This window comes from Moschus berezovskii, chromosome 8 (assembly GCF_049115385.1).
Source record: "Moschus berezovskii isolate FMDL1 chromosome 8, NW_MosBer_1.0, whole genome shotgun sequence".
Taxonomy (NCBI): Eukaryota; Metazoa; Chordata; class Mammalia; order Artiodactyla; family Moschidae; genus Moschus; species Moschus berezovskii.
Window position 1 is genome coordinate 100,518,303 of NC_142467.1, and position 23,147 is coordinate 100,541,449.

The 23,147-nt window shown below is 51.0% G+C and overlaps 2 protein-coding genes and 1 non-coding gene across 3 annotated transcripts; 2 read left to right on the forward strand and 1 right to left on the reverse strand.

Annotated features, from left to right (window-relative positions):
* Positions 1 to 3,170: 3,170 nt before the first annotated feature.
* On the reverse strand, positions 3,171 to 13,351 carry FARSA (phenylalanyl-tRNA synthetase subunit alpha). Its single transcript, XM_055431534.2, has 13 exons — positions 13,171 to 13,351; positions 10,141 to 10,278; positions 9,948 to 10,046; positions 9,741 to 9,859; positions 8,125 to 8,217; positions 7,901 to 8,029; positions 7,709 to 7,824; positions 5,377 to 5,461; positions 5,192 to 5,291; positions 4,928 to 5,096; positions 4,747 to 4,824; positions 4,477 to 4,591; positions 3,171 to 3,548 (listed from the first exon to the last, which is right to left on the reverse strand). Exons 1-13 carry the CDS (start codon positions 13,315 to 13,317, stop codon positions 3,410 to 3,412), a joined length of 1,527 nt encoding a protein of 508 aa, XP_055287509.2. The 5' UTR covers positions 13,318 to 13,351; the 3' UTR covers positions 3,171 to 3,409.
* On the forward strand, positions 7,083 to 7,155 carry TRNAR-CCU (transfer RNA arginine (anticodon CCU)). The gene has a single exon. It is a non-coding gene; the product is annotated as a tRNA-Arg (tRNA).
* Positions 13,352 to 18,919: 5,568 nt separating the features above from the next.
* CALR (calreticulin) lies at positions 18,920 to 22,759 on the forward strand. Its single transcript, XM_055431536.2, has 9 exons — positions 18,920 to 19,096; positions 19,466 to 19,567; positions 19,728 to 19,931; positions 20,378 to 20,472; positions 20,567 to 20,776; positions 20,859 to 20,972; positions 21,053 to 21,196; positions 21,802 to 21,894; positions 21,986 to 22,759. Exons 1-9 carry the CDS (start codon positions 19,006 to 19,008, stop codon positions 22,184 to 22,186), a joined length of 1,254 nt encoding a protein of 417 aa, XP_055287511.1. The 5' UTR covers positions 18,920 to 19,005; the 3' UTR covers positions 22,187 to 22,759.
* The last annotated feature ends 388 nt before the right edge of the window (positions 22,760 to 23,147 follow it).

The following is a 23,147-nucleotide window of genomic DNA, read 5'->3' on the forward strand; positions in this document are numbered from 1 at the left end:
CGGGAGGAGCCGATGGTTTCTGTGCTCCCGTGTGCGCATGTGTGAGGAGGCACCAAGGCACAAGGTGAGTGGCGGAATATCTTGGACCGTGTGTTCATTCGTATGTTGCATTTTCATCTGCTCAGCTCAAAGAAATATTGCCAATAAAAAATTCTGACGTTTGCTGTCATTTGATTACGACCTACTGCCCTTACTGAAAAAAGCTGATGTAAATACCAGCTTGAATCAGTTATCTGCACTCCCAAACCAGAAGCTCCTTGAAAGCATGGCGGCGCTGGCCCTTACAGAGTTGAGCCCATACCCTTCAATGATAATAGTAATAATAATGAAGAGTGACAACATAAGTCATTGGCACACGAGGAGAAAATATTTAAGAACTTGTATCCAGTATCTACAAAGACCTCTTGGAACTCAGAAAAAATAAAGGGGGTGGTGGGAGGGGGCCAGACGATTTGAAACGGTGTGTGCAAAGGCCCGGAGGTCTGAGCAAGCTCAGTGTGTTTGAGAAGCAGTCGGGTCAGGTGGGGAGAGCAGGGATTGGCGGAAGCAGTGGGTGAAGGATGAAGAGTTTGGTAGGCGGTGGGCTGAGTCAACGTTTGAGACTGTCCCAACCGATTGGCAAGGAGGTGGGTGTTTCTTATGCTTTGTATCATACATGCTTCACCCTCACTTGTTTGTACTTTTTACATGGCTTCTACCCCTCATTTCTGTATTTAGGTCACAGTGTCCACGAGGGGAGGACAGCTGGAATCCCCACCCCCACCCCCACACACATGCTCAGCCCTTCTGTTCTGGGCTCTGTCCCTGGCCACACACACTAGAGCACACCCCCTTTACACCTATGTTCTGGAGAGCCCAAGGGGTTTGAATCTGGGCTGTCTCTTACCAATAACTGCGGTGATCATTAAACTGCCACTCACTCACAAAACTCATCTTGGTCTATTACCAAGGTGGTAAAATCTAAACCATGAGACTATTTGTAAGGGTTTCAAGGGTAACATCTGGAACACATTCAGAGTTTAATGATGAACAGTAGCTAACATTAGTATCTTGTGGCAGGGCTACAAGATATTACATCTTCCTGCAGCATCAGATTTGAAGATTCGAGGATTATCTACGGAGAAAAATCTCAGACTGAACTTCTAAACATGCACACACAAACACAAGGACCAAATCAAGACCAAGGCAACACAGGGACTTCCCTGGTGGTCCGGTGGCTGAGACTCTGACCTTCCACTTCAGGGGACATGGGTTTGACCCCTGATTGGGGAACTAACATCCTGCCTGTGGCCAAAAATTAAGAAAACAAAGGCAACAGGAAAGGTGCAGGATGATTTTTATGGTGCACGGTTTGTGTAACTTTTTTGAAAACATGCAAAATGAAACCATGTCATGTTAAAGTAACATGTAAGTAGCAAAAGTTTAAAAGCACAAGAGAATGATAAATACCAAATTCAGGAGGGGGCAACTTTAGCGGGGTAGGGGGCAAAAGCTAGGACAAGCTCATAAGGGTCTTCTGAACATTAGTCACAGAGATCTAAGTGAAAGATCCAGTGCAAGTATCTGTTCAAAAGAACTAGGGGTGGATTCTTCGGTGTTTATTATGCTTTGTATTATACATGTTTCATCCTCACAAACCTTTACTTTTTACATGGCTTCTACTCTTCCCTCCATTTCTGTATTTATCTGTTCATCCACACAGTGTCAGCTCTTAAAGGCAGGGACCTGAAACAACTTTGCCCACTGCTGGCACTTAAAGAGATGCACCTTTATTGAATGAAGAAATATTTTTCTGTATGACTGGATTATTTACTTTGAAATAAAAGATTTGAGTGAGGAGCCCTTGTAAGATTGGTGCCCACAGGCCCTGAGACCAAAAAGAACCTAGCTAACTGCTAACTGCACTGGGCATAAGAGTGACCTCATGTTTCCGTAAGAAACCGTCCATGTTTCCAAAAGTGCACTGCTCTGGGGTGGGTGAAAAGATCACTGGGATTTCCAGGCCTAGTGGCACATAGGATCTTAGTTCCCTGACTAGGGATCTAACCTGCACCCCCTGCACTGGAAGCTTGGACTCTTAACCACTGGACCACCAAGGAAGTCCTGGGATTTGCTTTGAAATATTTTCACAGAAACAGGTGTGCTCACTAGTCAGTGTGAGTGGTAGGCTCATATCCTATTCACTCATGTTTCTATTCTGGGCTCATTTGAAATCCTTATGAAATTTTTTTTAAGAGGAGCTTTTTTAGGGGGAGGACAAAGGGATGAAATCGTGGAACACAGGGGACTTTTACGGCAGTGAAATTTATGAAACATTAGGATATCGTAATACAGGTCATCGTGTGTTCATGCTCAGTCACTACCATGTCTGACTCTGAGACCCTGTGGACTGTAGCCCGCAAGGCTCCTCTGCAGATTTCTCCAGGCAAGAATACTGGAGTGGGTTGCCATTTCCTCCTCCAGATCTTCCCAACCCAGGGATCCAACCTGCATTCCTGCATTGGCAAGAAAATGGATACCAATGAGCCACCAGGGACGCCCACATGTCATACATTTATCTAAACCCACATACAACATGGGGAGTCAACTGAAATGTAAACTATGGACTGTGTGTGATTACGATGCATCAAAGCAGGGGGTTTATGAGAAATCTCTGTACTTGTCACTTAATTTTGCTATGAACCTAAAACTAAACTGCTCTTTAACAACAAAAAATAGTTTTAAAGGCTCAGCTTGGGACTTCCCTGGTGGTCCAGTGGTTAAGAACCTGCCTTCCAATGCAGGGGACCTAGGTTCAATCCGGGCCAGGGATCCTACATGCCATGGGGCAACTAAACCCTCAGGCCATGATAAAGACCCAGCACAGCCAAAAATAAATAAGGCTGTCTACCCCATCCCACCAATGCCTGACTCCCAATTGGTAGGAATCCTGGCTCCCAGGGCCCCACCACCACCCTGGCCTCCCCTCCCACAGGGGTAGGGGGTTCTGTTCCCTTCACCTAGAAGAGACCTGGCACCAGGAAGTAAATTGGTGAATGCTTGATGGAGCCAGTCTTCTCTGGTGGGGATATGGCTCAGGCTGGCCAGGTCCCCAGGATCCAAGACCTCCAACCCATCATGTCTTACACCCGGGGCTCCAGCACCTTCCACCCATAAGGAAAGGCACCAGATGAGGGCACGTGCCCACTTTATTAGCCAACAGCTGGCCTGCAAGGGCTCCCCAAGGCCCACCCTCACAGGTGGACAACAGAATGAACCTGCTACCCGCTCCCCTGTCCCCGGGACCCTGGGGCTGATCAGGAAGAGGAGATACCAGGGGCAGGGGGATGGGCCTCACAGAGGCCTCATAAATACAAGGGGGTCACTGGCAGGGATGCAAGGGGGCAGCAGGGTTTTGGGGCAGCTCATGTCATGCAGCCTCTTGAGTCGAAGGGGGCCCCCGTTCAGTGTCCAGGCGGCACAGGGGACTGTCGTACACCATCTGAAGGTTCACCTTGTGGCCCACCAGCTCCCGGATATTGTTGATGCCATATTTGATCATCGTCGGGCTTGAGTGGGGGGACATGGTTTAATACAACGTCAGGTCATGCTCTCTTCTGATCAGAACCTCTTGCCACCTTCCCTGGAGTAAAAACCCCAGCCCTCCCTGGGGTTCAAAAGGCCCCATACCATCTGCCCTGTCACCTCCCTCACCCCTCTCTCTTCCCACTCTTCCCCTTCACTCACTCCCTTCTCCCACCAGTCACACTGGCCTCCTCAATGTTCTCCATATACAGCAGGCCTGCTCCAGCCTCAGGGCCTTTGCACTGGCTATTCCCTCTGCCTGGACCACCCTTCCCCAGTTATCTTCACAGCTTACCAATTCAGCCACCTCCAATCGTTGCTCAGATGTCACCTCCTCCAAGAGGCCTTCCGTGACATCTCCTTAGCTCTCCCTGCTGTGTTTCGGCTCTAATGTTGCTTTCGATGTTGTGGTTGTTTGCTCGCTCAATCATATTCAACCATTTTGTTGACCCCATAGACTATAGCCCCCATGGACTATAGCCCACCAGGCTCCTCTGCCCATGAGATTTCCCAGGCAAGAATACTAGAATGGGTTGCCATTTCCTTCTCCAGGGGATCGTCTCAACCCAGGGATTGAATCTGAGTCTCCCATGTCTCTTGCACTGGCAGGTGGACTCTACCACTGAGCCACCAGGGAAGCCCCATAACACTGCTTTTGGACATACTCTAAGCTTTATTTGTTGAATTTACTTATTTATCTCATCAGTTCTCATCCTCCTTGGTCCACCAGCACCCCAGCTTCACAGAGGCGGAGATGTGTGTTGTAATCACAGCACAGAATGGGCATACAGCAGGTGCTCACTAAGGATTTCTCAAATGAATCAATGGAGGGGGCTGCAAGTCTATAGGCCCCCATGCCTGACAAGTCACCTGAGTGAGGCAGCCAACACCCTTAGTGGCTTGGGTACTCACCGCTCCAAGGAGAGACCCCAGGCAATGACCGACACATTCTCAGGGAGCCCCATGGGCAGCAGCATCTCAGGACGGAAGATCCCAGAGTTTCCAACCTCCACCCACTTCTTCAGACCTGTGGAGGCAGGAACACGATGGGGCAGCTCATGTGGGTGGTACTGGGCATGGCAATGAGCTCAGGAGGTGGGGTCCTCAGGAACAGGAACTGGGGCTGAGCCGTAGGCAGCCGGAAACCTCCCTCCCTGCCCCAGTACTGGGTTCCAGCCTGACCTTGGTGGTAGCTGAACACTTCCATGCTGGGCTCGGTGTAGGGGTTGTAGGCCGGCTTGAAACGCAGCTGGGTGATACCTGGGTGGGGAGGCAGGCAAACAGAGTTGGGGGGAGAATCAGGCAGATGACCAAGACATCTTCCTGTTACCCACCAACACCACCCACTGGCCCTCCTGCTCACCCAGCTTGGTGAAGAACTCCCGCAGGACACCCATGAGGTGGCCCAGCGTGAGGCCATGGTCAGCCACGACGCCCTCAATCTGGTGGAACTCGGCCAGGTGAGTGGCATCCAGGGTCTCATTCCGGAACACTCGATCGATGGAGAAGTATTTGGCCGGAGTAAAGGGCTTCTGGGGGTGACAGGCAGACCAGGCCCAGGCATGGGTGAGGAGGTCAGTATGACAGCCCAGCCCCTCCCTCCAGTGCTGCCAGAGCCCAGTCACACCTTCTGGGCCAGGCGGTAGAGGGCGCGGGCACTGGCTGCTGTGGTGTGTGTGCGCAGCAGGTTTTTCCGAGCCTCGTCCAGTTTCCAGTTGTATTTGTACCTTTCGGGGGACGTGCAAGGAAGTCCATGATGCAGCTCTCGGTCCCCAGCCTCTTCCCCACCCAAAAGTCCTGGTCCTCCCTTACCCCTGTGAGCCATAGCCGCCCTGAGAGTGGGTCCGCTTCACGCGGTGGACATAGTCCATTGGGAGTTGCTGGGCCTGGGCTGGATCTGGGCAGGACAGAGCAACATCTGGTCAGTCAAGGAACATTTCTTGGGACTTCCTTGGTGGTCCAGTGGTTAAGATTCCGAGCTCCCAATGCACGGGGGGCCTGGGTTCAATCCCTGGTTAGGGAACTAAATCCCACCTGCCGCAACTAAAAATCCTGCATGCCGCAGTTAAGAGCTGGCACAGCCAAATAAATAATGAGCGTTATTCAAACAGCCACCACATGGAAAACAGACAGTGACTTAGGCAGCTCCCTCGCCTGCCCTCTGCAACTGCTGGAGGGCACCTGGGAACACCTGAGGCAGTCACTCATACCCCTCCTCTGCCAGAACCTTCCCTGGTCCTGCTGCCTCCTTTTTTCTGGCTATGCTGCAGGGCTCGCGGGACTTAGTTCTCCAACTTGGGTATTGAACCCGTGCCCATGGCAGTGAAAGCATGGAGTGCAAACCACTGAACTACCAGAGAATTCCCTCCTCCCACCTCTAACTGATTACTTCTTCCAGCCACAGGGCTTCCCTGCCAATCTGTAAGCATACCGGGCATGTGCCAGCCTCAGGGCCTTTGCACTGGCCATTCCCTTTGCCTGGAACTTTCCTTCCCCAGATGTAGCTCCCTCCCTCACCTCTTTCTATCTTTGCTTAAGCAGCCTTTAAAAAATTTTTTTTGGTCATGCTGTACAGCATTTGAGATCTTAGTTCCTCTACCAGGGATTGAACTCATGCCCCCTGCATACTGTACGAAGTCTTAACCAACAGACTTCCAAAGAAGTCCAAGTCCTAGCAGCCTTTATTTTAAATTGACCGTGTACACCTCCCAACACAATGTCAGTTCCTCCATCTCATTTACTGCCATCTTGCATCACCATGTTTATAGCTTGTTGTTGTTTAGTCACTAAGTCATGTCTGATTCTTTTCTTGACCCCATAGGCTATCTGTGGGATTTTCCAGGCAAGAATACTGGAGTAGGTTGCCATTTCCTTACTCAGGATTTAAGGCACATCTTGCCCAACGAGGACATGAGGGTCTCAGGGCAAGGGCTTCTGTCTCATTTGTGGCTGTGACCCAGAGGTTTAACAGAGAAGTCAATGAATATGCAAGTTCTTATGATTCCCTTCCTGAAATACAATTTTACTATACCCAAAAAGTCACACATCCATTCCCAGCTCCACTTCTTACAAGCTGTGGCGCTGGGCAAGTGATGTTTCCTCTCTGGGCCTGTTTCCTCATCTGCAAAAGGGGGCTGACAGTCTACTTCCTTTAGTTGGTAGAAGATTAGGAGAGTGGCAGTCCAGTAAGTTTTGAATAGTTTTTCTGGCTGTTGCAACTTCCCTGACCAGGGATCAAACCCACAACCCCTGTGGTGGAAGTCTGGAAACTTTAATCACTGGACCACTATGGTTGCCCTCGTTAAGTTCTGGATGCTGTGATGATGACGATGACATTTTGCTCCTGGCCGGATAACAGACACACAACAGCCTTGTCTGCTCTCCTGGTGGTGGGGAGACAATGACTATTTTGGAAAGTCATGCAATTTCAGAGAGCACTGAGGCCTGTGGAAGAAATAGGAACCAAAGTTGAAGACTAGCAGTGAGGAGCTTTTAGAGCTTGGCTGGAGATGAGAACTTCCCTGGTGGTCCAATAGTTAGGACTCCACACTCCTAATGTAGGAGGCCCAGGTTCGATCCCTGGTCAGGGAACTATATCCTGCATGCCACAATGAAGATCCCAAGTGCTGCAACTAAGACCTGACGCAGGGATTTCCCAGGTGGTCCAGTGGCTAAGACTTTGTGCTTCCAATGCAGGGGTTCTGGGTTCAATCCCAGGTCAGGGAACTAGATCCAACATGCTGCAAAAAGACTGAAGATCCCACCAGTCACAACTAAGACCCAGCACAGCCAAATGAATAATTAAGGAAAAAAAAGACCTGGTGCAGCCAAAAAAACAAAAGGAACCTGGACGGACAAGGGCATGTCGGTGGGGGCCTCTCTGAGGTGACACGTGAGCAGAGATTTGATACCAGAGGTGGCCATGAAGACCTGGGAGAAGACACTTCTCAGCAGAACGCACAGCAAAGACCCTGAGGTGAGGGGGGGAGGTGGAGGATCACAGAAGCTGACGACAGTAGCTCACACAGGCTCTGCTGGCCACCCTGAGAAGGATGGAGTTTATCCTATAAGACGGCAGGCTGCCCCTAAAGGCTCTGTCCCAGCCCGGCCCCTCGGATGGCACGGGGCAGCAGGGCCCACCCACCTCGCAGGAAGAAGGTATCATGCTGGTCGCGTGCCGGGTGCTGCTGGGGCTGAAAGAGCGCATCGAAGTTCCAGAAGGAGCTCTCAATGTAATTGTCAGTCGGCATCTCGGTGAACCTGGTGAGAGACACGGCCTGACTGCCCTGCCCGTGCCCCAGGCCTGGGCTGGCCCCGCCCCCGGACCAGTGCTCACCCCATCTCCAGGAAGATCTGCCGGAACTGGGAGCGGACCTTGAGCAGTGGGTGCAGGTGGCCGCTGTCGGGGAGGACGCCGTGGGCCAAGAAATTGTAGGGCTTGAAGGGCCGGTCCCGCCAGGAGCCGCTATGGGTGGGGGGCACGGTGCAGGGTATGTGGGCATGGTGGGGGCTGCCTACCACCCTCCCCCAACCAGTCCCAACCCTGGGGCTGCCCCCTACCTGGAGATCATCTCTGGGCTCAGCTCTGTTTCCTGCTTGGAGATGCTGGTGCTGAAGGCACTACCTTTGCTCACCCAGTAGGTCTTCAGGGTCCTGAGGCCAGAGGACATCGCTGTTACCTCCTTCAAGTCGTTTCCCTTGACCCCCACTTCACCCACCAAGTAACTGCTGCATTTTCTTCCTGACACTTACTGTCTCCTGAAACCCTTATTTAGCCTCACCTACACCCCTATGTTCATGCACATACTCATTCAACTAACATTTATTGAGAAGCTACTGTGTGCCAGGGCCTGTTCAAGGCACTAACCGTAGAGCTATGAGTGATAATAATAGGTCAAATTAGCCTATTTATTAATTTTCTGGCTGTACCGTGTAGCATGGGGGATCTTAGTTACCCGACTGGGGATGGAATTCAGGCTCCCTACAGTGGAAGCATGGATTCTTAAGCAAAGACCACCAGGGAAGGTGAAGTTGCTCAGTCATGTCCGACTCTTTGCAACCCCATGGACTGTAGCCTACCAGGCTCCTTGGTCCATGGGATTTTCCACACAAGAGTACTGGAGTGGGTTGCCATTTCCTTCTCTAGGGGATCTTCCTATAACCCTGGGATCGAACCCAGGTCTCCCACACTGCAGGTGGATTCTTTACCAGCTGAGCCACCAGGGAAGCCCTTTTTAAAAATGAAAAATTAAAAACTTTTTTGCCTTGCTGCATGACATTGGAATCTTAGTTCCCTGACCAAGGATCAAACCCATGCCTCCTGCACTGGAAGCTTGGGAATCTTAAGCACTGCACTGCCAGGTAAGTCCCCCCAGTAGGTCAAGTTTAGAGAGCTTATTCTACACTAGGCTCTGTTCGATAAAGTCACCCCATAACCATGTGTGAAAAGGAGCCATTTCACATATGCGTAAACAGAGGCATGGAAAGATCAGGTGACTCGGTCAAGGTCACACAGCTAACAGGTGGCAGAGCTGGGAGGTGAACTGGGCAGCCCCACTCCAGTCTGCGTTCTTGTAACTGCTACATCTGCTCGAGGAGACGTCTGCCCTGTGACGGCAGAGCCCCAAGCCCATACAAGTCCAGACAGTGCTGGCACTTCCCTGGCCATCCAGTGGTTAAGACCCCACTCTTTCAATGCAGGGGGCATGGCTCTGGTTCCTGGTCAGGGAACTGAGATCCCACATGCTGTGTGGTACAGCCAAAAATCACTAAATAAACAAACATTAAAATTCCAGGCAGTGCTTAGGACTGTAGAGAAAGTAAACAGGGAGGGCAAAAGGGCTGAAGACTACAAGTGTGGAACTGTTATGGAAGTCGAAGGGAGGAAAGGGTGTCAGAGTGGTGGCCTCTAAGCTGACACATGAACAGAGATATGCTGTCAGAACTTGCCTTGAAGAACAGTGAGAGGATCTTTCTAGGCAGAAACACAGCACAGGTAAAGGCCCCGTCGGGGCATGAGTGTGGCAAGCGCACTTGACCACCCCAGTGTAAAGGGGGGTGGGGAAAAGCCCGATAGCACACAGGCCCAGTATGGGCAGCACGCCTCCCTGTCCCTGCCCCCACTCCAGGGCCAGGCAGGTGAGCCAGGTGTGAGCCTGGGGGCGACACCCACTCACACTTCAGTCAGCAGCTTCCGCTTCCGGAGCTCACTCCGCTCCTTTTCTCCCAGCTTCTCAGCTTGCCCACTCCGGACCAGCTGGAGCCGGCGCTGCACCTCATCCTCCACGCTGTCCACCTGCCACAGGAATGGGTGTGAGAGACCCCGAGGGCGAGGGGCCCACCTGCCCGACCACCCGGCCCACAGCCCTCCAGCAGGGACTCACCACACGGAACACCCGGGGCCCGTCAGCAGCACTCTTGTCCACCCGGATCCACTTGTTGGACATAGCCTTGCTGAAGCCCACCTTGCCACTGGGCAGTCGCTGGGGGAACAAGGCTGCAGTGAACGGGGCACGGGCACAAGGGCTGCCGTCACCCCAACACACCTCTGAGGCCCCAGGCCCCTCAGGCTCCTACCATGAGCTCACTCTGCGGCAGGCCCTCTGGGGGGATGCTGCGAAACACCCGGGCCTCGTGGCTGCCCTCCTGGGCAATCTCCTCACCCTCAGTGGTAAGCTCCCAGCGCTTGGTGGAGCGCAGCTCAGTCTCGATGATCTGTAGAAAAATAGGGGGGCACGGCAAGGACAGGGCTCAGATCCAGGCACCCCCTTGCCACACCACTGGGGGTGCATGGCCTCTGAAGCCAGCTTCACATCCCAGCTGTACCACTCCCGAGCAAAGTGATCTGCCCTAGGTGAGTCTCGGTTGATCTTTTGTGACATGAGGATAATGACAAAAATGATTCACACCTCCGAGAGCAGGGTAGAGTACTAAGGGTACTCCCTGAAAAAGAACAAATTTCATCACTTAAAGAAAAAAAAATAAAGTATTTATTCATTCAACTGTGCTGGGTCTTAGTTGCAGCATTTTCGTGCTGCACATGTGTGTGCCAACTCTTTGTGACCCCACAGACAGTAGCCTGCCAGGCTCCTCTGTCCACGGGATTCTCCAGGCAAGAATACTGGAGTGGGTTGCCATTTCCTCCTCCAGGGGATCTTCCTGACCCAAGGATCAAACCTGCCTCTCCTGCATTGGCAGGTGAGTTCTTTACCACCAGTACCACCTGGGAAGTCCTTCCTTGGGGTATGTAGCATCTTTTAGTTTCAGCATGTGGGACCTAGGTCCTTGACCAGGGATCGAACCCAGGTGCCCTGAATTGGGAGCGTGGAGTCTTAGCCACTGGACCACCACTTCTGAACCTTGGAAAGATTTTTAAAGTCTCAGGTGAAATGATTTATGTGTTTGCATCTCAGTACTCAGATATTAGAGAAAAACCCCAGGGATCCACATTACACGCAGAAACCCTAGGTTCCCATGTCATTCTAATTTCTAGGTCTGCTCCTCACCTACTGTGTGACCTTGCTGAAAACGGCTTAACCTCCCTGAGCAAAATTTCTTATACGTGAGAAAAAGGTGGGCTTTAACTCAGAGAGTTGTTTTGAGGCGTAACTAAGCAGAAAAGATGCAGAGGACTTCCCTGGCAGTCCAGTGGTTAAGAGTTCAAGCTCCCAGTGCAGGAGGCACACGTTCAATCCCTAATCCAGGAACTAGGAACTAAGACCCTGCATGCCACCCACTGGGGCCAAACAAACAAACAAAAAAGGATGTGGAGCACTTAGTATGCAGCAAGTGCTGTATAAACCTAACTACTACTACCTATTAATATCATCATCATTCTTACAATGAACCACATTAAACTGCCACTACTTAACCCTCTGTAGCCTACACAAATGTCAGTTTCACATCACTCAAGGTACTGTCATCCCACACACCATAGTTTCACTCCCTTTCTGCGCTGACGACCTCAGGCTCTGCAGCCTGGGAGCCTAATTTCTAATTCAGGTTTGCTGGTTCCTTCTGGTAACACCGATTAAGATTCTGACCAATGCTTAGAAGTTGTCCTATCTTCAACTTGGGAATAAATAAGAGTTACATCTTACGTATCACCTTGTTTGTTCTGTCACTAATTTGTGTCTGACTCTTTTGCGACCACATGGACTTAGCCCACCAGGATCCTCTGTCCATGGGATTTCCAGGCAAGAATACTGGATGGGTTACTATTTCTGTCTCCGCATATCCCCTTACTCGTATGTAAATCTAACCGAAGTTGCCCAGTCATGTCCGACTCTTTGCGACCCCGTGGACTGCAGCCTGCCAGGCTCCTCTGTCCATGGGCTTCTCCAGGCAAGAACACTGGATGGGTGTCCATTTCCTTCTCCAGGGAATCTTCCCAACCCAGGGATCGAACCTGGGTCTCCTGCATTGCAGGCAGACGCTTTATCCTCTGAGCCACCAGGGAAGCCCCTGTGTTCTGTCAAAGATTGAATGAAAAATAAAGCTGAGGTCAGGGACTTCCCTGGTGATCCAGTGGTTAAGAATCTGCCTTGCAGTGCAGGGACCACAAATTCAATCCCTGAAATTCAATCCCTGGACAGAGAACTAAGATTCTATATGTCTTAAAACAAGTAAGCTCCAGACTAGAGAGCCTGGAGGTCACAAGGAAAGATCCCACGTGCAGCAACTAAGACCTGACTCAGTTAAAAAAAAAGCTGACACCAGAAAGGGCACATTATATGACTTTGATGACAAAACAGTCCAGCTATGTTTTCTGAGTCCTAGCCTCATGGATCCAGGCTGCTGGGTGGCCCAGGGGTCCATCAGCATCCTCTCCTTCTGGATCCATCACCCTTCACTTGTCCAAATCAGAAGGCTGGGCTTCATTCTGGCTCTCCCTACCTTGCCATGAACCCAATTTCATTTCATCACCTGAACCCCTTCTCCAGTCCAGCTACCCTCTAGTTTGGGGATATGCCAGTCTCTGCCCTTGTCCCTTTGCCCTCCGTCCTGCCCCTGCCAAGACGGATGTAGGCAGTAAGCACGTCTGACTGGTTCCAGCTCCTGCCATGGCCCCCTAGTACCCCTGTGAGATAAAGACCTAGAAGGCCTTGCAAAATCTGGCTCTGCTGTGTCTCTCTCACCGCCTGTCCCCCACTCCCACCCCACTGATCCCTAAAGTGCCATGGCTTTTGTACTCAGTGCAGAAACCGGATTCAACTGTCATCTCCTTTGGGATGCTCTCCCTGATCTTCAAGGCTGTGGTAGTTAACACCTCTGAATTCCCTGTGCTTCCTCCATCACTCCGGTCACGAGTATATCCATCACACCGCAACCTGCGCGAAGGCAGCGATTGCGTCTTTATCGTCCCCCATCCTCCTCCTCACCCCCTCAAAATTAACCAATGCCTCAATGGACATTTACTGCACGAGAGCGTCCGCGCACCTGGGTCTTCACTCTTTCCTGACTCCCCGCCTGCGCACTCTGGGCTGAACCCGGATACAACCACCCCTAACCAGGGCTGAGAGAATCTGGTCTGGAGGCAGAAGCCCTCCTGGCGAAGGAACCGCAGATGCAGAAGCGAGGAAGCCCAGCATCGCCCGCCCGGCTCACCTCACCCAGCGCCTGCAGGCTCTTCACGGCGCCCACCACAGTCTGGTGCTCCACGCCCAGCTCGGTCGCCAGTTCCGCGCTGTCCAGGCCGCCATCGGCCGCCTCCAGCCGCCGCAGTAGCACCTCCGCCACCGGACCGTCCGCCATGGTTGTTCCCAGCGCGCTCCGCGTGTCCCTGCCGGCGACCAGAACCACCGGAACCGGAAGCGGCCCCGAGGATCGGGGGTGGGGCGCGCTTACGTCGCCATCTTGAGTGTGGCGGACAATATTGAGGGCACGCTGTGCCGCCATTTTGAGCGTGTCATAGCACTTCAGAGGGGTTAGGGACCCCCCTAGTGGCGTCTGGCTGACCAGAGAGGTCAAATGAATGCCCTCAAAGACAGACTCACAGCATTGTTTTAAACTTCACACAACTCCACCTGCAGTGGGCTGTGTGACCTTGGACTTCTCTCTCTGGGCCTGAGACAGTCCGCCCTTGGGGGAATTCTTTCTTACCCCACAGGAGGGCTCTGGGTGGTGGACTCCAGACATAGTCAAACTGCTGATGTAAACTACTTCCAAATTTTCAAAGGGAGACTGGGTAGGGACCAACCCTATAAAAATAGGGAGAAGACTGCTGCTGCTGCTGCTGCTGCGTCACTTCAGTCGTGTCCGACTCTGTGTGACCCCATAGACGGCAGCCCATCAGGCTCCCCCGTCCCTGGGATTCTCCAGGCAAGAACACTGGAGTGGGTTGCCATTTCCTTCTCCAATGTGTGAAAGTGAAAAGGGAAAGGAGAAGACTAGCTATTGTCAAAGTACCTGCTAACTTGTATGGTCATTCTCCCCTGTCCCCAGGCCAGTGCTAAGCGCTTCAGGGGTCTTTATTTCACTTTCCTCCAAACTGTGCTGTACATACCGATATAATCTACATTTCACTGATGAAAACTGAAGCTGGGTGATATGCTTTGCGCAAGGGTTCTGCAAGGAATTGGTGGAGATAGTGTCAGAAATCATAAACGCTCCAGAGCTGCCCTCCCTCCCCCACACCCCTACTCTGAGAAGATCAGTGTCAGGGAAATAATTTGTAGTGCAGATCAGCAACTCAAGATACTGGCAATTCCCTGGTGGTCCAGTGGTTAGGGGTCTGACCTGGTGGCTCAGACAGTAAAGAATCTGTCTGCAATGCAGGAAATCTGGGTTCAATTCCTGGATCAGGAAGAGCCCCTGGAGAAGGAAATGGCAACCCACTCCAGTATTCTTGCCTGGAGAATTCTATGGACATGGAGTCCACATGGTCGCAAAGAGTCAGACCCTACTGAGGGACTAATGGTTTCACTTTCCAGTGGTTTCAGTTCAGTTCAGTCGCTCAGTCGTGTCCGACTCTTAGGGACCCCATGAACCACAGCACGCCAGGCCTCCCTGTCCATCACCAACTCCCGGAGTTCACTCAAACTCATGTCCATCGAGTCGGTGATGCCATCCAGCCACCTCATTCTCTGTCGTCCCCGTCTCCTCCTACCCCCAATCGCTCCCAGCATCAGAGTCTTTTCCAGTGAGTCAACTCGTCCAGTGGTTAGAACTCCACAATTCCACTGCAGAATGCATGGGTTTGATCCCTGGTTGGTATGCCTCGGGCCTGGCCAAAACAAAGAAATGTAATTTGAGATACAAATATAATTTTACCCTTTCTAATTATCGATGTTTAAAACAAAAGGGGTCAGGACTTCCCTGGTAGTCCAGAGGTTAGGAATCTGCCTGCCAGTGCAGGGGACATCGGTTCCATCTCTAGTCTGGGAAGATTCCACATGCTGAAGAGCAGCTAAATCCTTTGCATTGCAACTACTGAAACTGATGTGCTCTGGAGCCAGTGTACCACTACTGAGCCTGTGTGCTCTAGAGCCCATGCTTCACAACAAGAGAAGCCACTGCAACAAGAAGCCCAGGTGCTGTAATTAGGCAGTAGCCCCTGCTTGTTGAAAACAGAAAAAGCCTGTGTACCACGAGGTAGACCCAGCAAAGCCAAAAATAAAAACTTTTAAATACAAAATTAAAGGGGGTGGTATTAATTTGAGGAATTTATAGAACTTGAGATGTCCAAATTTTCATTTCAATATTTAATACTAGTGAAATATTTTGCATTCTTTTTTTATACTAAGTCTTTAAATTCTGATGTATATTTTACACTTACAGCTCATCTCAGTTAAGAGCAGCTACATTTCAAAAGGCAATAGTCACACGTGGCTATAGTCAATAGTGGAGACTATATTAGGCAGCACAAGCAGAGTCTAATCCCAGATCTGTCAATTTTGTCACCCACCTAAATCACTTCATCTTTCTGTGCCTCAGTTTCCTCCCTTGGATGGAAATGATATGGGCCCAGGTAACTGAGAAGTAAGTACAATAGTACTTAGTGCAGTATTTTTGCTGGTACACACATGTATGCAGTATTTGCTGGTATTGAGTGTGAACTCCGGGTCAGGTGCTAGTCTAAGCAGCATGCATTTATTCATTTGTTGTTGTTTAGTGGCACAGTTGTGTCCGATTTTTTGTGACCGCCCCCTGCCCCAGCCATGGAGCCCACCCAGCTCCTCTGTCCATGGAATTTTCCAGGTAAGAATACTGGACAGGGTTGCCATTTCCTTCTGCAGGAGATCTTCCCATCTCCAGCACTGACAGGTGGATTCTTCACCATTGTGCCACCTGGGAAGCCCTATTTACTCATTCAGCCATCACAATTGTTACTTGAGCCTGGAAAATGGGGTTACTAATATCCCCCAATTCTGGACGTATAGTGACGTCCTGACAAAAATTCAGAATGCATTCCTCAAAGTCTCATCTTAGTTTCAAAGCACTTCTCCCAGGACTTCCCTGGTGGTCCAGTGGTTAAGAATTCACCTGTCAACTCAATACCAGAAAAACAAACAACCCAATCAAAAACTGGGGAAAAGACCTAAATAGACATTTCTCCAAAGAAGACATACTAACAATCACACGAAAAGATGCTCAGTATCACTCATTATTAGAGAAATGCAAATCAAAACTACATGACATCACCAGTCAGAATGGCCATCATCAAAAAGTCTACAAACAATAAATGCTGGAGAGGATGTGGAGAAAAGGGAACCCTCTGTACTGTTGGTGGGAATGTAAATAAGTTGATACAGCCACTATGGAAGATAGTATGGAGATTCCTTAAAAAACTAGGAAAAAACCCACCATATGACCCAGCAGTCCCATTCCTAGACATATAACCTGAGGAAACCAGGGCTGAAAAAGACACATGTATCCCATTGTTCATGGCAGTATTATTTACAATAGCTAGAACATGAAAGCAACTGAGATGTCCATCGACAGATGAATGGATAAAGAAGTTGTGGTATATATAGCCAATGGAATATTAGTCAGCCATAAAAAGGAATGCATTTGAGTCAGTTCTGATGAGGTGGATGAACCTAGAACCTATTATACAGAGTGAAGTGAATCAGAAAGAGAAATATCATATTCTAACACACATATACGGAAAATAGGAAAATGGTACTGAAGAACTTATTTACACCGCAGCAATGGAGAGACACAGAGAATAGACCAATGGACATGGGGAGAGGGGAGGAGAGGGTGAGCTATATGGAAACAGTAACATGGAAACTTACATTACCGTATGCAAAATAGATAGCCAACAGGAATTTGCTGTATGGTTCAGGAAACTCAAACAGGGGCTCTGTATCAACCTAGAGGGGTGGGATGGGGAGGGAAATGGGAGGTAGGTTCAAAAGGGAGGGGATATATGTATACATATGACTGATTGATGTTGAGGTTTGACAGACAACAAAATTCTGCAAAGCAATTATCCATCAATTAAAAAAAAAAAGAATTCACCTGTCAATGTTGGGGGACCAGGGTTCAACTCCTGGTTTGGGAAGATTCCACATGCTGCAGAGTAATTAAGCCCTTGCACCCTAGAGCCCCTGCTCTGCAACAAGAGAAGCCAGCACAAGGAGAAGCCTGCTCACCACAACTAGAGAGTAGCCCCTGCCCACAACTTGAGAAGAACCGCCCCCCGCACAGATATGAAGACTCTGTACTGCCAAAAAAAAAGCACTTTCTCCATTTTTGCTTTTTTAATTCTAGCAAGAGTCCTTTGTCCCTTCCTTCTGTCACATATATAGTTTCTTTTTTTTTAAACATCAAGTAGGTCTTAAGTCTGTTCTGTGCCTCGTGCTATACAGGAGACACTGTGGAATGGTGAGGTGAACATGACAGGCACAGATTCTACTGTCCAGAAGGAAGCACCAAGCCCCTGTGTCCATGACGCATGGTGGAAGAGAGGGAAGGTGGGAGGAACGTCAGTGCAAAGCCTAGCATGGTCAGCCCAGACTTGGTAGGTGTGGGCTTCATCAGCGAGGTCCACTTTGGGTTATACGCCATACTGTTTTGGGGAAGGAGTAGAACCCCAACTTCTTCAAAACTCGTCATACCTCCAAGTCCCCACCACTGGAGAGGAAGCACCCTCTCCTCACCCTTTTGCCAGAATTCCCTCCTCTTCACCAATTTATTCCCACTTCCCAAGTCCACAGCCTATTTGCTCAGTTTGGGAAAGCCCCAGTTCTCCTTCCTCCTTCCTGCAGCCTAGGGGTATGGAGCTGGTGTCAGTCACTGTCGGTCATTTGCCTCTGGCCTCAGAAGACGGCTCTAATCTCAGGGGTCCTGCCCACCTCCCTTGGACCTTATCTTCCTCACCATCTGCCCCTTTTTTTTCTTCTCCCCAACGGAACCCCCTGCCCTCTCATATTCAACCGTTTAATTGCAAAAGCAGGCCGTTTGTGGGAGACCACAAGGCGGCGACCCCTTTCATTTACCGGCTGGGGCGGGGGGGAATGGGAGGGAGGTAAACGACAGGCTGCAACGACAGGAACAACACTAGGAGCCACAGCCTATCGTCACATCTTTTGAGTCGTCAGGGCTTCCTCCCCTCTGTCCCAGAAAATCCCTAAAAGCTTGGAAAGCATTTCTGCCGGGCAGCAGCTGGCCGGGGTCGCTCCTCCTGGCCTTTCAAGAGATCCTGTGATTTCAAAGAGGCTGAATGACTTGCCCCAGCTCACACAGAAGCAGTCTGACAGGCTGCCAGGTCACTACGGGGCCGTACGGAGAAGAAAACAGGCACTCTTCCCCCAGACCTGCACGGCTCCGGCGCTGGGAGGAAGTGAAGCCCCGGGGCTCGGTGCCCTCTGCCCCATCTCGGGCGGGGGGTTGGGGGGAGGCGGGTGGAGGACGGGAAGAGGACTGGGAAGAAAAAGAAAGAGAAGGTGGGAATGGTGGGGTTCTCCAAACTCAGAGTACGAAAACCTTGGCCACTCATCCCTGTACAAGGGTTCAGCGGAGTCCAGAATGGAGCCGGGACCTTAGTTTCACGGAACACCACCGCTCGCGCGTGTTCTTTAAACGTCTAGGTCCCAAACGCGACGCGCGGGGGAGGGCGGGGCTGGGCCGAGGTCTGGTCACATGACCTGGCCTGCGGGGCTCGAGGCCCCCACTTCACCGATGGGCGTCCCCCACAACGCGTGGTCGACCTTCATTGGCCAGTGGTGCGGCCAATAGAAATCGGCCATCTGGGAACCCAGCGTTCCGAGGCACAGCCTAACATGCTGAGCCCAGAAGGATCCAATGGAAAGGCAGGGCTGTGGCTACAGACCAATGATAAAGTGAGGGAGGCGGGCCAAGAGGCCGGACCAGGCTGGTTTGAGCGCAGGCGGGGTATAAAAGGGCACGGCCGGCGGCGGCGTCTGTCCCCACTGCAGAGCTGCTGCCGGACGAGCAACTTAAAGGGCCCGCGCACCACCGCCCCCTCGGCCCGCCATGCTGCTACCCGTTCCGCTGCTGCTCGGCCTTCTCGGCCTGGCCGCCGCTGATCCCACCGTTTACTTCAAGGAGCAGTTCCTGGACGGAGGTAACGGCTAGTACCGCTCGAGATTGTTCTAACGACGCGGCTGGCCCCCCGGCCCATATCTGCGTGTTGCTTGTAATTACTGCTCAGAGAGCCAACACGGTTTTCTTCAGGGACTGAAGCCGCAGGCGAGCCTTCTTTCGGCGTCCTTGGGGAGCGTAGAGGGAGCAGCGGCTTTCCGAGGCGGGAGTTAGGGTTTGCCCGAGGATCTTTTAAGTCACCAGAGATGTCAAACTAGAGGTTGGGGTGGGGACAGTCTGGGGGGAGGGGGGGAGTCTCCTTCCTTGCTCGCAGCAGTATGTGGTTCCTGGTAGATGTTTGGTGGGGGGTTGATCAGCACCACCGCGCTTACCTGCCTGTTTGGTCCTCTAGACGGGTGGACCGAGCGCTGGATCGAATCCAAACACAAACCGGATTTTGGCAAATTCGTTCTCAGTTCCGGCAAGTTCTATGGTGACCAGGAGAAAGATAAAGGTAAGAACTTAAAAGTGGGTGCTCAGATCCAGGAGAACAGAGTTTGGGTATCCCTAGGAGTAAGGCAGGTGGAGGAAGGGGTACTGGTCTGTATTTTACATCCTTAGGGTTCCCCAGGGGGTTGGTGCTGAGCCCTGATCTGACTGTAGTCTCTCGGTAGGCCTGCAGACTAGCCAGGATGCCCGGTTCTACGCTCTGTCGGCGAGATTCGAGCCCTTCAGTAACAAGGGTCAGACCCTGGTGGTGCAGTTCACGGTGAAACACGAGCAGAACATCGACTGTGGGGGCGGCTATGTGAAGCTGTTTCCAGCTGGTTTGGATCAGACAGACATGCACGGAGACTCCGAATACAACATCATGTTTGGTGAGGGGACCCCTGGTTCTGATTTCTGGTCACTTAGAGGGAGTTTGAAACCCCGGGAGTTTTTTGCAGCCCACGAACGGTGGTCTTGAGAGCACAGAAAACACTTAAATGCCTAGACATTTCTTTGACAGGGAAGGTGAGGGAATAGTTAGGAACGACTTACTGCATTTTTATCATCGACTTAAGACTAATACGTGCAATTTTACTGTACAGGCATTTTCTCTTTTCTAGTTGTGCAAGTGAAGATACTAAGTTCTGGAGCACTGATTTTTTTGTTTTTTTTTTTAAGTGTCTTCCCCCAGTTCCTTAGAGAGAAGGTCTGAGTTCTTTTTTTTCAGTTTGACAGTCCTGAGTTTAAGAACCAAGTTATCTTTTTGTAAAGGGGTGGGCAGGGGCTTGTAATGGTGCACAGACTGTAGTTCTGACCAGATCTGCTTCTCACAAAGGCCCGGACATCTGTGGCCCCGGCACCAAGAAGGTTCATGTCATCTTCAACTACAAGGGCAAGAATGTGCTGATCAACAAGGATATCCGCTGCAAGGTGTGCCTTGGGGGTTAGGGTTAGGGTTAGGCTGTGAGGGGAGGCTTTGAGCCCAGGCTGGTGGGCGGGGCCACTCATCTTCCATTCTCTTCAGGACGATGAATTCACCCACCTGTACACGCTAATTGTGCGGCCTGATAATACCTATGAGGTGAAGATTGACAACAGCCAGGTGGAGTCAGGCTCCTTGGAGGACGATTGGGATTTCTTGCCACCCAAGAAGATAAAGGATCCTGATGCCGATAAGCCTGAAGACTGGGACGATCGCGCCAAAATCGATGACCCCACAGACTCCAAGCCTGAGGTTGGTGCTTGGGCAGGGGCTCCCCACCATGGAGGGTGTGGAGGACTGCTGGGCCTACTCTGACCTCCTAATGTATCCTCAGGATTGGGACAAGCCTGAGCACATTCCTGACCCTGATGCTAAGAAACCCGAGGACTGGGATGAAGAGATGGACGGAGAGTGGGAACCACCTGTTATTCAGAACCCAGAGTACAAGGTGAGTCTGGCGCTCTGAGGAGGGTGGTGCGCAATGTGGAAGGCACTGATCTCTGCTCACCCATTGGTTTACTTCTGCAGGGGGAGTGGAAGCCCAGGCAGATCGACAACCCAGAGTACAAGGGCATTTGGATCCATCCAGAGATTGACAACCCTGAGTATTCCCCTGACAGCAACATCTATGCCTATGAAAACTTCGCTGTTCTAGGCTTGGATCTTTGGCAGGTGAGACATGTAGGGAAGAGGCGGCTCCCTAGGGGACCTCAGGTGCTCAGGGTCAACCCAGAAAGGAAGGGGACAAGGGCGGGCAGACTCCAAAGTAGTGCCCTTGCTCTTTTCTTTTAAGAAATTACTAGTTTGTCATTATGGGGTTCTTACCGCACCTGCTTTGGCTTGTACTTAATATGTCCAGGTACTACTTCCAAGTATCTCTGTGGAAACTAACTCACTTTATTGCACGCAACAGCCAGCAGGTAGATAACACATTAGAACTTGGCTTCACAGGGACCAAATTTTTGTCCTGTTTGCCAACGTACTTTCTGCATCTAGTATGGTGCTTGGCACATAGAATGTACTAGAAAGTAAGTTTGAAGATAATGAGACCCCATTTTATAGATGAAGGTACTGAGGTGCAAAGAGGTGATGTCACAAGCTCAAGGTCATATGTAGTAAATGGCAGAGCTGGGGTTTGAATCCAGGCAGCCTGTTTATCAACTGCAATGTTAGACTGTAGTATTGTGTAGTGGTTATGTGAGCATGGGTAGGAGACCTTTTCAAGGCCAAGGCCAACAGGTATTCCCTTCTGACCCACCCATTCTGGCCCTATACAGGTCAAGTCTGGCACCATCTTTGACAACTTCCTTATCACCAATGATGAGGCGTATGCTGAGGAGTTTGGCAATGAGACTTGGGGTGTTACAAAGGTGAGCCCAAGGTCCAGCCTGGGTTTGGGCGTGGGCAGGGCTGGCAAGGGAGTCCAGGCCTGAGGGGTGTGTGTGTGTGATTTGTACACAGGCAGCAGAAAAGCAAATGAAAGACAAGCAGGATGAAGAGCAGAGGCTAAAGGAGGAGGAGGAGGAGAAGAAAGGCAAGGAGGAGGAAGAGGCAGACAAAGATGACGACGAGGACAAGGAGGAGGAGGAGGAGGATGAAGATGAGAAGGAAGAGGAGGAGGAAGAAGATGCTGCCGCTGGCCAGGCCAAGGATGAGCTGTAGGGGCCACCTCCGCTTCCAGGGCTGGACTGAGGCCTGAGCGCTCCTGCCGCAGAGCTGGCCGCGCCAAATAATGTCTCTATGAGACTGGAGAACTTTCATTTTTTTCCAGGCGGGTTCCAATTTGGGGTGGATTTTGTTTTTGGCTCCCCCCTTCCCCCCTTTTTTTAATTTTTTTTTTTTTTACTGGCATTTTGTCTCTGATTCTCCTTCAGCCCTCACCTCTGGCCTTCATCTCTCTTGATTGACATCTTTGCTTTCTCCTGTCCCCTTCACTCCAGATCCCTAAGTTCCCTTCCATCTTGGGGACTCAGGGTGGGATGTGGTGTGGAGGAGAAGCCCCAGGCCCAAAATTCCATCTGTTCTCCTTCCTGGATCCCAGAGGGAGGGTAGGAGAAGAGGGTGGCATCCCTAGCCCCCCAGCACTGAGGAAGAATGGGGCTCTGATCCCTTCCCCTTTCTCCCTGCCCCCAGGACTGGGCCACTTCTGAGTGGGGCAGCAGGTTCTAGCTCAGCTCATGCTGAGAGTGTAAGAACTACAAACAAAATTTCTATTAAATTAAGTTTTGTGTCTTCCTCCTGTGTCTCCTGGGAGAGGTAATTGTTTAGTGAGATTTGTCTTTTAGGCACTAGAATTGTTGGCTGAATGTCCCCATAAGGTTACAGGAGCCCTTGTTTACCTCCAGAACCTCAGGTGAATGAGAAAGAGTGACCATTTTCAGTGCCGTTACAAATACACTCCACTTATTAGCTTGTGGAGTCCTTTCATCACACTGGTGAGTTTTGGTTCTAGTATCAGTTGAGTTCGAGACAGATTTAGGAAGAGGTGGGGTTTGAACCCACACTTGAGCCACCAATTCATGTGAACTCTTTCATACTGAACCACATACACATCTCTTGTTGATGAAGGAGCAAGACTACACAGCTACTAGCTTTAAACACATTTTCTGACTACTAGCCAGTG